Source organism: Falco rusticolus, chromosome 3 (genome assembly GCF_015220075.1).
Source record: "Falco rusticolus isolate bFalRus1 chromosome 3, bFalRus1.pri, whole genome shotgun sequence".
Lineage (NCBI taxonomy): Eukaryota > Metazoa > Chordata > Aves > Falconiformes > Falconidae > Falco > Falco rusticolus.
This window is the reverse complement of record NC_051189.1, coordinates 87,211,761-87,226,216: the sequence shown is the minus strand read 5'-3', so window position 1 is coordinate 87,226,216 and position 14,456 is coordinate 87,211,761. Positions and strand designations below refer to the sequence as shown.

The following is a 14,456-nucleotide window of genomic DNA, read 5'->3' as shown; positions in this document are numbered from 1 at the left end:
CCCCCAACATACACTACCCCTGCTCAATAAATACATGTTTAGAAAGGGCACTAGTATTTAAAGCAAACAAGACTTTAGAAGTCCAAGATAATCCTATGCCATCACATATTTCCTGACATATTAATGTCCTGATATTCAGCAAAAAATCACTTTGCTTGTTTACTTCTCACCAATATTTTCTGAATATTGCTTTCATCACTGTTCTTCATTGGTTAGCCAGAAGAAAAATCTCTCATTTCTCTAGTCTTTTAAACACTAAAAGTTCAAAAATACTCTTGAATCATAACAAAAGACAGGAGGTGAACACTGAACCATGAACTAACAAGCTTTTTCCACAAGGAAGACAGGCACGTGAACAAAAGCCCGGTTTCATTTCTGATGTCTGACTTCGAAAACATTTGTTCTTTTACTTGAATGGGCAAATTACTGACAGTGCAACTTCTAGATTTCTCAAAATTTAGTAGGAAATAATGGGCACTTTCCTAGCTATATAGATGGCTAACAAATTCCAGCTGGTGTAATTTAAAACAAATACCAGAAACAGAGGAAAGCCCATGTTTGTGAAGATAGAGAAATTAGAGAATAGCCCTACGCTAGCACACATGACTTAAGAAGAAATCTATCACAGGCCTCGTATTTTATATACCAGCTGCTACTTTCAAAAGCCATCTGCTTCACTTTTCTGCACACAATTTTTTTATGCAGCTGCAGTATTTCAGAAAAATGTTCACTCAGGCTGACAAGCCATCTTGCCAGTGCAGTTCATAAAAACACCACGCTGGAATTAATTTTTTTTATTAGGAACATGAGCAAAATCATTCTGAACTTAGTACTGAATGCTTTCCAGGAGTTCAGGGATTTAAAAAGAACCATACATTCTGTGCCTTAAAAATATATTTTAGGTTTAAATCTGCTTATATCCTTAGAAACTAATAAATAAAATTATCAGACTTTCTCCTGAGTTTTCTTTTCAAGCACAACTATGGTGGAAATTCTTTAGCAACAGTACTATCAAATCATGTCTTAAAAATCGTGAATACCAGTAATTAGCCACTATGCTGTCTTTCCTAGCTCATATAACGTTACCAAGAAATTTCCCACCGGATAATCTCCAATTTTTCAGAAGGACAGTTTAAAAATAAGCAATCTATTTCTCCTGGTTTACTTTCAATGCGCATGACCTACTTACACAACTTAGTCCTTTTTTATTTCTTTATTTTGAATTGGCACTGCTTTGAAAACTGCATTTAAACAGCACTTCAGTGGTTAAGTGCCCCCTTAAAGAGTTAACTGCATAACCAACTACATCACCACCACAACATATAAGATATTTAGATAAACAAAGAAACAAAATGTCTTCCGTACTCCATTTAGTAAGCAGTGTAAGAATTGTACTTACAATAATTTAACAAAGCATGGAAAACAAAGATTCACATTACATCATTTTATCCTTATTCATTTATTCTAGCCAGGTATTTTTAGCTGGTGGTTTTTATGTTAAGAAATTATGTACTTGAGTTTAATTAGTGGCATTTATATTAACAAATACAACCTTCCTGTATCTGCAATAATTATTTACTTATTCTCCTTTTTAACAGCTGACATGTGGTTTAGTACCTGCTTTTAAACATTCAAGTTTCTAATACCTGAAGGTATTTTGGTGTTGGGTTGGGGTTTTTTTAGTTTGTTTGTCTTGTGGTGTTTTTTTTTTTTAATAGCCCACTTGGCCACCACAGAACTGCTCAATCAGGATCTTCATTTTATACTCACGCACAATGCTTCTGGTTACATTGGTCCTACGAAAGCCCAGTGAAATTTTTCCCGTAATCTACCAACTCTCAAATTCCAGCTTCTGTAACATGAAAGTCCAGAATACCTTAGTACATCCATTGGAAAAGCTGATCTTCAGCAACTACCTATGTGACCATGACAATGATTGAACCATGTACCGCATTTGTTTTCCCAACAATTTCACATTCAAAATGCAGAATGTTCCTGTGTCCAGAGTACTCCTGTTCAGACTGCGTTTTGTTCCACACTTGCAGCAGGTACCGCATGGAAGTCCACCGTGAGCCACAGCACAGCTCTTCCATGGTACCCTATCAGACATAATTATCTCAAATACTGTGCGGCTTCCACTGTAATCTTTCTGGGTAGCGTTAAAATTCACCACAGAAATGCTGTAGTGTACTCTGGGGCAGACACATCATCAGATGAATGCAGAACAGTCACCCAATATAATTGCTTATATCTGTTATCACCAAACTGCCAAGGAAATGGCTCCGTCTTTTCACAGCGGAGCCCACCCTCATCTACCAACAGCAGGTGCCTGTAGGACACTGAATTTTCTTCACTACAGAATCAAAATAATCAGCTTGAAAGAATAAGGTCCCGATCCACCCTACAACAGCTTCAGAAACCTTACGCAAAATCAACCTTTCAAGATTTCTGCCTCATCTGCTTTGAATGAAGTACCATATGCACAACAGCCCAAAGCACGCTTCTAATGTCATCAGTATTTTTAGGAGTCACCTTAATGATTGTAATAGTAGGGGTTTTTAATATGCTCAGGAGGGAAAACGCATATGTGTTTCCAGCCCTGTTTACCCATCTGATAATATTAGAACTACAGAAGATAAGTCTACATTAGGGAAAATTAAGGCTTTGGCCTCTTCTAGTGGAGTTAAAAGCACAGATTCACTATCAGGATAACATTCATTTGCCACCTGCCCTCAGCTGCTCCTCCTCTTCGTCTTCCAAGGTCACAGTCTCTATATTATCTAGAGGTGATCTTTGACATCTCTAACTAATTTTGGAAGCTCCTCTGTTAATAATAAGGGCATTAGAGATAGGGTGGGGGGAATCAACTTCTGACGCGGCTTTGTTAGGGACAGAATGGCTAAAAATGTTCCCTTCTGTCCGAGTGGGCTGATCTCCAGATGTCACTGCAACAGACACTGCTGCCTCTCAGATCTTCAATAAAATAGGACTATACTCTTGGGAGCCATCTAGTAGTCAACCTACTGAGCATGCCTTGCTAACAGCTAATTTTATACTTCTCTTTGACAAAGAATTTTGCTTTTCCAGAACAAATGAGTCCAAGTATCAATGTAAGTCAACTTTTTTTTTTTTTTTTTTTTTTGCCTCATGAATGTTATATACTACCAGATACACTAATCGGAGTAGCATTTTGTTCAAGATTACTATGACATATCCATGCATCAGTACATGGAAACCTGTCCTGAGCATTTAAAATTTATCATCTTGAATTAAGAGTAATTCACATATGACTGCAAGAAAGCCAACAAACACTGTTTTCACCACTCAGGATGACAGGTGGAAATATTAAATCAAAGCAGCCATTTTTGTCTGGACTGAGCTTGGCTGACTTGTATTCATGAATACCTCTTAAATAGTAAGTTTTACATTCCCATCATACAGCGCTGCTAACATAAAACACACATCTGACACACAAGATTTGGAAGAAACCGAAGCAGCTACACAACTATACAAACAGCAAGATCTACAACAAGAATGTCAGCATAGTGTTGAGTGTGTAAATCAACTTCTATAGTTAAAAAAATTATTACTTTGTGAGATTTGCAAATATGAGTATATTGCAAATTTCAGGAATTTCAAGAACCCGACCCCTGTAAAGGGTATCTCATAATTACTTTTTCAAGCCATGAGGAGCAGACAGGTGATGTTCAGTTCTATGTATAATTTTTTAAAAAATATTTTTTTAATATCTTTCTAAGCAACTGCAATTCTTACATTTATTACCACTTCCCTGTAAGGCACAGCTTATGTGTCAACCATTAATTCTTCCTGAAATATCTTTTTTTTGTTTTATTTTTTGTTTTAAACAGGCTGCCAATATTGGGAACACTGCCAGCTTTTCTCCCTATGTCCTTGATTTTCTTCAAAGCTTTTCCTGTCAAAGTCATTTGCTTTAGGTCTCCTATTTTTAAATAACAACATCTCTTATACCCTAATAATTAGGTTAAAGAGTCTAATTCCCAGCCTGCACTTCAAATTATATCTCATGCACCTAAGCCTTATAAAAACTTAATCATTAAGTTGCTACAGTAATTGCCTGGACTTAAAATTTCCTACATGTTGGGGACAGTGTTATGAAAATAATTTAATTTGCATGATGCACTCATCTGCTACAATATAAAACAGAATTTTCATTTTAAAAAATACATTTTAAGTGTAAATATTATCTTTACAGACTCTACAGAGACACAGAGAAAAAGTGTTATTTGTCTATAAGAAACTGCCTCCTCTTTCTTTAAAGAATTTTTTTTCCCCAGAAGAAAACAAGTAACACTTTTTTCTCTTTTCTTTTCAAGACCACTCTTCTTATGAAAGTGGTCCTGCATTGTACTTGTCTGGTGAAACACAGGATTTCTGTGGCATAGAATTCGCTCAATTTTTGCAGAACATCATTTATCTGCCCTAACTTTGAGATTATCCCCTTTGCTTACAATTCCTTCCCTTGTGCATTACACAAACTTCAGCTCATTTTAAAAAGCAAATCCAAAACATGGTCCAGTCCCATGGTCTCCTTTATTTTTTATATATGTATCTATACCTCCAAGGCAGCTCCACACTGCAGGCTAAAGGCAGCAGAGAGAAAAATTCTACACTGATAAAAACAATCTTTTCTTGTTCTTTGGGATCTCAAAAAGAACCCAAAAGTTACTTTAAAAAGTCTTCTGTTTGAAGCACAAGGACAGCAACAATGAAACAACTGATGACTGAGAGCTGGTTCCCCCCCACCCCCCATACAGATGCTTACTCCCTTTTCATCAAGGGATAAACCATCTCCAATTACTGGAGGCTAACATGTTATTCAAGGATAAATGTGTGCAGGCTCTTGTCCCACAATAAAAGGAAGGCAATTCAAGTAGCTTACGTCTGATTCTCATTATATGAATCTTTTTAAAACCTGTATTCTATCTTGATGTGAGATATGTCTTTCCTTCCTCGCTCAGCTATTAAGGCAAGAGAGAAGCCTGTCCCCTTTATTTCCACCTCCGAACAGCTATGTCACTGGAACAGAAGGAAAGGAAGACATTTGCCATGAATTTTACCAACACTTATTCAAAGCAACTGGAAATGCTCTGAGAAAGTACAAGAAAAATGTGAAATCTAATTTTCATTACTCAAAAACCTAATTTTTATTCCTCCTTTCATACCTTTAAGCTTGTTTGCTCAGAAGTTTTCTTAAAAAATGGTAAAAATTCAGACGAGACAGATCTTTATTCTTCTGAGATTCACAAAACAGTCAACAGAAAGAAGAAAAAAAAAAAGAGGTTACTTATTGATAAAAATTAGATTACAGTACTTTTACTCAGCAATCCTGTGTACTTCATGTTTAAGGCTTTGCAGGCAGGATTAGAGTTCACTTTGGTTCAGATTTGGGTATACAATAACAGGGGACACAACTGAAGGCTGGCACATAAAACCTATGAGGCAAGCATCTGCCAACTGTGCAGACAACCATAAATCGAGCATTTCCCCATTTCTGAATACTTTAACCTCACAATTCAAACAGCACTGGGTGGGATCCAATTTGCCTAATCTGTCTGAAATTGTAAGCAGTTGGGCCCAAGGGAATAATGCAGTCAATGCAGCATTACCACCTAAATGCTCCACTTCGGGGGGGGGGGGGGGGGGGGGCGGGGCGGAAGAGGAGACACCTCTGAAGACCTGTCTCGTCTGCTACCTTTGACACCTTCCAAACAGGTAAGTAATAAAAGACAGAATTCTAACATTAATCTGTTGATCACAGCTCTCAACTGGGATGTAAAATGACATGTCTTGAACACACAACTCCTCCGGTCAAGAGGAATGGCCTAAGCATCAGGCTCTACCCCACCTCAAGTCTCAAACCTGAAGCACAGCCCTAAACATATTTTGAACGAACCCCGTGGTATCACTATTAGTATAAATAATTCAGATGTTACTAACAAGTTGCATGGTGTCCCCCCCTCACACACACACTGATTTTAATCCTTTGCTCTACAGATTGTAAACCAGGGGCACTTCTATGAAAAGTCTCTTTAAGTGCCCTGCTTCCAATTAGGACAGCTTACGCCCACTGCAGATGGCAGAATGACCGGCACCGATTACAAACGGCTGCATGTCAAGCTACAAACAGTTCTGGTCATAGGTTCTTGATTTGTTCAATACTCTTAAAAAAAAATATATCCAAAACAAAGAAATGTCACAGCATCCTTAAAATAGCAAAATCAAGGAGGAAAAAAAAAAGGGAACAAATCCAAAAGATTTCACATATTAAGTCCAAGCTGAGAAGACTTAAATGCTTGCACCAATTTATACAGGGCAATGCACTCATTGAAGTGAATGGGAGTAGTCATGCATGTGAAGTTACAAACGTGTGCCAGTTTTCAGTTTAACAGCCTGGTAATTGTGGCTTGGGTTAACTGTATGAATAAACTGTGTCTGTTGACAGCGATTAAGGTAACATTTTGTTATCCTTACAAATGTTCTGTGTTTTTCTGGAAGATTACAATCACTTGAGGATTCAGCCTCTTACTCAAATTTTCAGCTTCTTTTTCAACAATAATGCTGCTCTGCAACTCAAGTCAAGAAAATAATCATATTTTCTAAAATTCAGGGACAATTCATGGGTGACTGAGGTCACCATATTTCTTTTCCTTCTCTGTGAATTTTTTAATTTGATGTTTTACATTTTTAATAAGTCAGACAACATGTGCTTAGATGTTAGCAAGTTAGTAACAGGTTCTCAACCTCATCCTGAAAAGAAGGATTTAGTCACGGGCAGCATCTGGTCCTCAAAATTATTTTTTTTCTCATTTATAACACACCAGACAACAATGTATTTGACTTTCATATCCATAAAAACCAGTTTGATTACAGAAGCATTATTCTGTTATATTTTTAAAAACTAAAGTGGGTCCTATGTTCATTATTCCCAACATAGTTATTTCTGTGCAGAAAGCTGAAGATATCTATGTATGCATGCACGATTTATGTACATTCTGTTGTTCTTGCCTATATACAACATAATGTGTCTGAGAGCTGTGCTTAGTAAGAGGATGGTAAAATATTGCAGGAATGACAATGAGAGAGGAACAGACTGTGAAAAATCATCCTTCCTTGGTTTTCCATATCCTCCTCTGTTGTAGCTCTGTTTTATGATGCAGTGTTACTACTCAAATTCTTTCCCTGCCTTCTTTTCCTAAGTCAGTGGGGTTGTGTTAACACTCTCAGAGATAAAACTAATTGTCCTAATTTATTCAAGAGGCCAAGTGAGACTTACAGAGCAAAACAGAATCATGGACAAAGAATGACAGCTCTGGAAAGGTGTGCACCGTATTTCCGTGACAATGGAGATCCAAATACCTTGCAGCATCCCAGAACAAAGAACTGTGACTTTTGAAGCACTGGGTTTAGAAATACCTCACCATAAAGTGGAGAAGAAACGGGAAGAGGGGAAAAAAAAAAAAAGGTATGGTGTGCTGAGCAAGGAGACAAGAACGTCTGATTTTCATATTAGAACTGAACTAGGATTCAGAGCATTGTCAGATACACGCAACTGTAATCTTTGCATATCAGTTCCTGATGACCTTCATAAACCTTCTTGCTATTCTGAGCCATCTGTATATTTTTCTGTTTCCCCAAATTTAGTAAAAACGTGTTTCCCAGAAATTGCTAAAAATATTTCACTAGCATTTTAAATTCCTTGCTTGTAATAAATATTTCTCTGAGGCACAAATGAGGGGGCACTGTAGACTTCCCAGCTGTTGAATAGGTAAATGATGGAGTTCTGGAAATTATTTTGGAGCTCACCATCCACTTTTGCATCATGGGAAACACAAATCTTCTAAGTTTAAAGCCAGTACAAACAGTCACTTGCCGCTAAAGCAAAAAGGAAAATGATTTTGCTGTTGCTACAAAATACCCTGGCAGTACTAAAAAGTCACCAAAATCCAGACATTTTTAAGCTGAAGCAAGCATACTGCACAGATCAGTGCTACACTAGAACTGTCTTCTCAGAAGTCAACTCCATCATGTATCAATACAAAAAATTCATCATGTATTAAAAAAAATTAAGTTATTTACCTAAGACAGGAATGTGTTCATATACAATAAAGGATAGAAGACATTTAAGAAATGAGAACAAGTATGTTAATACTATATTGTTTTGGATGAAGTATTGAACAGAGGGGAGTATTATCTTTTCCTCTTTTTAGAAACTCAAAAAGAAAATTTAATCTGAATTACTATTTCCTGCTTCTTCATCTGCAAATGTGTCTGCTCACAAGGGCAGAAGTGTGCCATGCTTTGGACCAGCTCAGTAATATCCTAATTTTAGGGGATGTTGCTCAAGGATTATGGTATGCCTCAAGCAAGCAACCTAAGATAAGGATATTTTTGAATATGGCAGATACATAAAAACAACAGTAGTCCATGGGAATAGTTTTGTCTGGTAGAAGCCTTTGGGGTTTGAGTAACTTTATCAGCACTTCATATTGTTGTTTCTTTGACATAACAAAATGCATCAGGTAAAAAAATTTTCCTATTTCAAAACAAAACTCCAGAGCTTTCATGATGCAGTTCTTGAGCTCTGCCATTTCAGCTGACTTCACAAGCACTCTCCTCCTTATCTCACTCCTACCTTATTCCACCTCTATCATGACAATACTCCATAAAATGACTCCTCTAATCTAGATTAAACTGATCCTCTATATAGTAGTATAAAGTATTTCTTCAAACTTAACATAAAAACATACCTGGCTCACCAATTTGTCACTATTAGTAACACAAACTGTTTGTTAAGCACTAACAATATTTCAGTTTATGAACATAAACAACGTACCATACAGACACTGAAAAAGACCCACCGAATACAGCAAATAACTCCAGGGTTTAATTTTCACAGATGCATAGATTCTTAGGGGATATGATAACCATTCTGGTCCAGATACCTCTAAAAGATATCCCCATGAATTTTTACTTTCACCTTGCCAGTCTACAAGCAGATTAAAATTATTTAAGTGAACAAAATGAAGATTTAGGTGCTTAACTTATAGAAACTTTTACTATTATGCAGTTTTGCTAAACAGTAAGAGAAACTGAAATCCAGAAAATGACAAGTGGAAAAAACATTCCATGGTTGTAGTGAAATTTGTGCATGCAAAAATACAGAAATCCAGATATTTAATTATATGTGAAGTAACTACAAGAAGCCAGCTGAACAATAGTAAATTTTATCCAAGTTAAGATGACAACCACAGAATTACCTCGTCTTTGGAAAATATTCCTCACCAATTATCAAGGAGAAAGATGCCACGGGCTTCATGCCCTTTCTGCTTTATACATGCAGCCTTAAATTTTACTAATTTCTGTTTCTGCTGTAATACGCTATTTGCATAAACAAATTCACAAGTTTCCAAATTCAGCAAGAACAGCAAAAATGCAAAATGCAGAAAATTCAGCAAAAGTAGTAGCACTGAACATACCTGTTGATAGAAAAAATTTAGAGTTGGCTTGTCCTCAGTGAACTGGTTTAGAAATCCTTTTGGCAAATACCGAATTCTCAATTCATATCTGAAAAGCAAGAAAAAGAGACAAGTGAGCCGGTGAGACAAAAAGAATAATCAAGATTTCCTCACCAATATAAGACATCTTCAAGCATTCTTAAAAATAAGGATAAAATCAAAACAAACCTAGAAAATTAAGGGAAAATTTCCTCTTTTGACTACCCAGAGAACTAAACTGGAATAAAGATGTTTACCGAAGACCTTTGTAATGGAAGCAAATGCAATGCCTTCTTGAAGCTTCAGTGAGGACTGAAGCATCAAGATTTGGAGCAGGTAAGCTATCAGGTCCAGATCCATCAGAAGGGAAGCCCCACTCAGGTGATGACAGCAGATGATCTGCCCTAACCACTGACATGACCCCCAGCAACAGCTTTTATCTTTGGTTATCACAAGTATGGTATTTAAAAACACAGATCCCACTGCTTCAAGTAAGAGTGGCAACCAGTATTACCCACCAGGAAGCCACATCCTGCAGACAAAACAACAGCTTAGTCAAGGAACACGACTGCTTCTCTGATCAAGTGCTGTACTATTCGCCTCTGAATCGTTTTGAAGGGTTTGAAGGGATTTCTCTGTAAAAAGGTTTCCTACTTCCTTATTCTTCATCAAGATGTATGCAAAAGCTGAATGAAACAGTTTTCAATGTGACATTCATATTTTTCAAGTCAACAGTACACCACGTTCAGAACTAGCTTTGATTGATGACCTACATCAAATGTCTATCTCTTCTAAATCCCTGAACTTCTGCTTCCAATCCCTAAATTCTGTATTACTGCTTTTCCTGGGGCAACAGCCCACAATATTTGACACACACTGCATGCTTCCTCCTCTAACACATTCCTGCACTGAAATTCTGATAATAAATGCCCTCATCCCTTTGGGTGTGCCAACAGCGTTGTATCCTAAGTATAAAACACTTGACAGCCCTTCCCCAAATAAAGTATATTTAACAATCTACTCATGATAGTAACAACAAATATTGCAACATTTCAATCTGTTGGTTTCAGCAGGACAAGAACTTTTTAGCAAGTGATCTGGCTACCTATAACAAGTTTTATACAGGGATTTTATAAAAGGTACTAGGAGTCCTGCTTACAATACCACTGCAAACATAAGTTGCAGTATTCTTTGCTTTGAAATCATTGAAAATACGTTGTCCCATTAGAAATCATTAAAGTAAGGAAAACATTTAGAAACTGTAAACACACACACACACTGTATACAAACTAGGAGTACTTGGAATGAAGATTTTTCATGGTATGGGAAGTTTATTTCATGAAGGAAAATGTATGCTCAGTCTTCTTGTTCACAAAAGTATGTTCTTAACCTCAGAAGAGTTTTCAGACTGTAGAATATAAAAGAGAGGTAAAGAACACCTGAAGGAGCGTAGATTCAAATTGGACATACGGAAGAAATTTGTTACCATGAGGGTGGTGAGACACTGGAAGAGGTTGCCAGGAGAAGCTGTGGATGCCACATCCCTGGCAGTGTTCAAGGTCAGGGTTGGATGGAGCTTGAGCAACCTGATCTGGTGGAAGATGCCCCCGCTCATGGAAGGGGGCTTGGACTACATGATCCCTAAAGGTCTTTCCTAACCCAAACTGTTCTCTGATACAATGACACAGACAGGTAGGTATACAAAAAAATATACAAAGTCACAATTAAGATAAACTCTCAAAAAATCTAATTTGGGAAGGCACAGTCACCTTCTGTTGCTGTTCATCATTTACATTTAATGATATATAGCATTTATCTAGTTTTTCAGTAAAATTTTAGATATAAGCCAAATAGTACCTGCAGGTGTTAAGTGCAAAGGCGAGAATGCAGGGTGAGCACACTGCCCAGAAGCAGAAAAGCAAAGCCTGCCCTATTGCCTGCTTCTGCCATATGCCCTCAAATCTACTGCTGAACACCACTGCAGAGACTGATAAGGAATAAGACAAGTCTGTGTAAAAAAATTACTTGTTTGCAGTGTTTGGGGCAATATAACACAGTGCATTTTAGTTGTCTTTCTGCATTTTAAGATTAAAACCACCTCTGTTCTCTGAGCTGTTCTTATTGATTCCTCATCATTTCCCAGATGCACTTTCTCCTGCTATTCTCCCCTCATTCTTTATCTGTTTCTATCCAGATTCCTCTGTGGCAGCAAGTTCTAAGCCTTGCTGCATGAAACAGTAAGCAGGAAGAAAAAAAAAATTTTAAAAAATAAAACTATTATTAAAAAGTGAAGATCGGACCTTCGAGCAAGAAAAAGTTGACTGACATGACACTTGAAGGTGACTGGGTAACTGATTATCCACATTGCAGTATCCCCTAGCTAATTAAAACACAATTTCATCCTTTCCCATTGGAGCTGCACTTTGTCAGATCACTGGCTGTTAATACAAAATGTGGCACCTTTTTTATTATTGTTCTCATTAATCTTTCCAAGGGACTGGCAAACACATAGCAGAAGCTGACATGCAACTCAAGGGTATTAGCAGCACAAATAAGAATTTATAAACCAAGACAGTTAAGTCAACCAAGGAAAGTTTGTATTCTTGCAAACCAACACAGGCCACACTCACTTTCTTGGGTGCAAAGCTACAGCCTTACCTGAATGAACGTCTACATACATGATTTGTGTACAAGACACAATACCAGCCCACAGTGCTTCTAAGGACACGTAATGGACAATATGTTTTCAGTGATTTCAAAGCAAAGAAGACTGAGTGTACCTGTTGTACTGGGTGCCCGTGCCCCGGCAGCAGGGTGGCCTCTGCGGGCCAGGGCTGCCCCGGTCCGGCCCCAGCGCCCCCCCGCAGGGCACAGCTGAGCCCCTCAGCCAAGCCGGGGGCGCCGGGGAGCGGGGACACAGGTTTCCCCAAGGGCCACGGGCGGCCCAGGCCGAGGAGGCGGCAGCCCAGGGGGCAGCGGCAGCAGCGGCAGCCCCAGCCCGCAGCAGGAGGAGGGCAGGAGGTGCCGCAGGCCCGGAGCAGGGCTCCCCTGCAGCCCTGGCGAGCCCCCGCCGGGGCAGAGCCCCAGCCTGCAGCCCGGGGAGGGCCCCAGGCCGCAGCTGGGGGCTCTGTCCTGCAGGAGCTGCGGCCCTGGCGAGCCCCGGCGGGAGCAGCGGGTCCCTGAAGGGCCGCAGCCCGGGGCAGGGCCCGCGCTGGCGCAGGGAGACGGGGCAGGAGGCGGGAGCGGGGCTGAGGGGCCGGCACGGGCTGACACACAGCACGGCACGGCACGGCCCGCGGGGGCAGAGGGGCCGGGAGCCGGGGGGGCTGCTGGGATCCGGGAAGAAGCTGAGGAAAAAGGTGTCTTTTTTAATGTTTGTATTTTTCTCTCACTACCTGAATCTACTTTAGCTCGCAATACATTAAGTTTATGTTCCTGAATTTGGGTGTTTTGCCTGTGACCATACTTGGTAAGTGATCTGTCTTTGTCGTTGATACACAAGTTTTCTCATCCCATTTTCTCCCTCTGTCCTGTTGAGGAAAAGGAATAGGAGAGGGGCTGGGTGGGGGTCTGGCAGCCAGCCAAAGTCAACCCACCACAGGGGTATCAAGTACCTGACCAAGGGGACCTTCTAAATCCTGGAAGAGAAATGTTATGATTCAATTCAGATGGTTAAGACATCTTATTTTAAAAACAGATACTGAAGATGGGGTTGAATTTTCACACTATACAAATTATAAACAAATATTGTCTAACTACTGGTAGTCACTCCACACCCCTTCTTCTCCTATGTTTTAAGTCACCCTACAAGCCAAAATCAGAGACATTCAGGCCTGAAAAAAATGTGTATGGAACTGATTTCAGACCCTCATTCAGCAGCATACATACTGTCTCACCTTGAGCTAGGCCAAGATATACTTGAACTACTCAAATAGTTTGTACCCCTCACTACAAGAGGGACACTGAGGTGCTGCAGCACATCCAAAGAAGGGCAATGAAACTGGTGAAGGGTCTAGAGAACAAGTCCTATGAGGAGCTGCTGAGGGAGCTGGGGTTGTTTAGCCTGGAGAAAAGGAGGCTGGAGAGAAGGGATGAGGAGGGGGACGATGACACACACCTTGTTGCTCTTTACAACTACTTGAAAGGAGGTTGTAGTGATGTGGGTGACGGTCTCTTTGCCCAGGTAACAAGTGATAAGAACAACAGGAAACGGCCTCAAGTTGTGCCAGGGGAATTAGGAAACATTTCTTCACCAAAAGGGCTGTCAAGCATTGGAACAGGCTGCTCAGGGAAGCAGTTGTGTGACCATCCCTGGAGGTATTGAAAAGATTGTGCAGATGTGGTGCTTAGGGACATGGTTTAGTGGTGGACTTTGCACTGCTAGGTTTACAGTTTGACTCAATGATCTTAAAGGTCTTTTCCAACCTAAATGATTCTATGATCACGTGATTCTAAGATGTAGACCACCTTTACTCACTGAGATTAAAAAAAAAAAGAAAAAAAAAACCAACCTCTATTTTACAGGGACTTGTCTTCTTAACTGAGAAGCCATGAGAAGTATTGCTTTTTGTAATAGGATCTTATAAGAAAATCAGGTAAGGCAAAACAGCTTGGCTGGGACAGTGACTGAGAGTGACCTTCATTACCTATTTATAACCTAATCTCCAACTACGCCTAGGGGAACGAAGAAGCTGACTTCCAAAGGCCAACTCTAGGACGGGCTTCATTTTCAATATCCTCTATATCTACTGTCTTTGGAATGCAGCCATCTGATCACAGAATCACAGATAAGGATGAGTCTCTTTCTCACGAACAAGGTCTGCTTTCAGAGCAAGTATCCCAGCTGACGATCACCTGGAACACCACTATTCTATACTTTGAGTCTGCAGCTATACTGGGGTACAGAAGCACTCTAACAGA

At 39.4% G+C, this 14,456-nt stretch overlaps 1 protein-coding gene across 16 annotated transcripts in view; it reads right to left on the bottom strand.

The window, feature by feature from the left end:
- PTK2 (protein tyrosine kinase 2) overlaps nucleotides 1-14,456 on the bottom strand; it is a 223,846-nt gene that overhangs the window by 100,912 nt on the left and 108,478 nt on the right. For all 16 annotated transcript variants that reach the window (XM_037381990.1, XM_037381994.1, XM_037381991.1 and 13 more), the window contains one exon: nucleotides 9,519-9,606. In XM_037381990.1, the coding sequence (XP_037237887.1) occupies nucleotides 9,519-9,606 (88 nt within the window). The remainder of the gene's footprint in view (nucleotides 1-9,518; nucleotides 9,607-14,456) is intronic.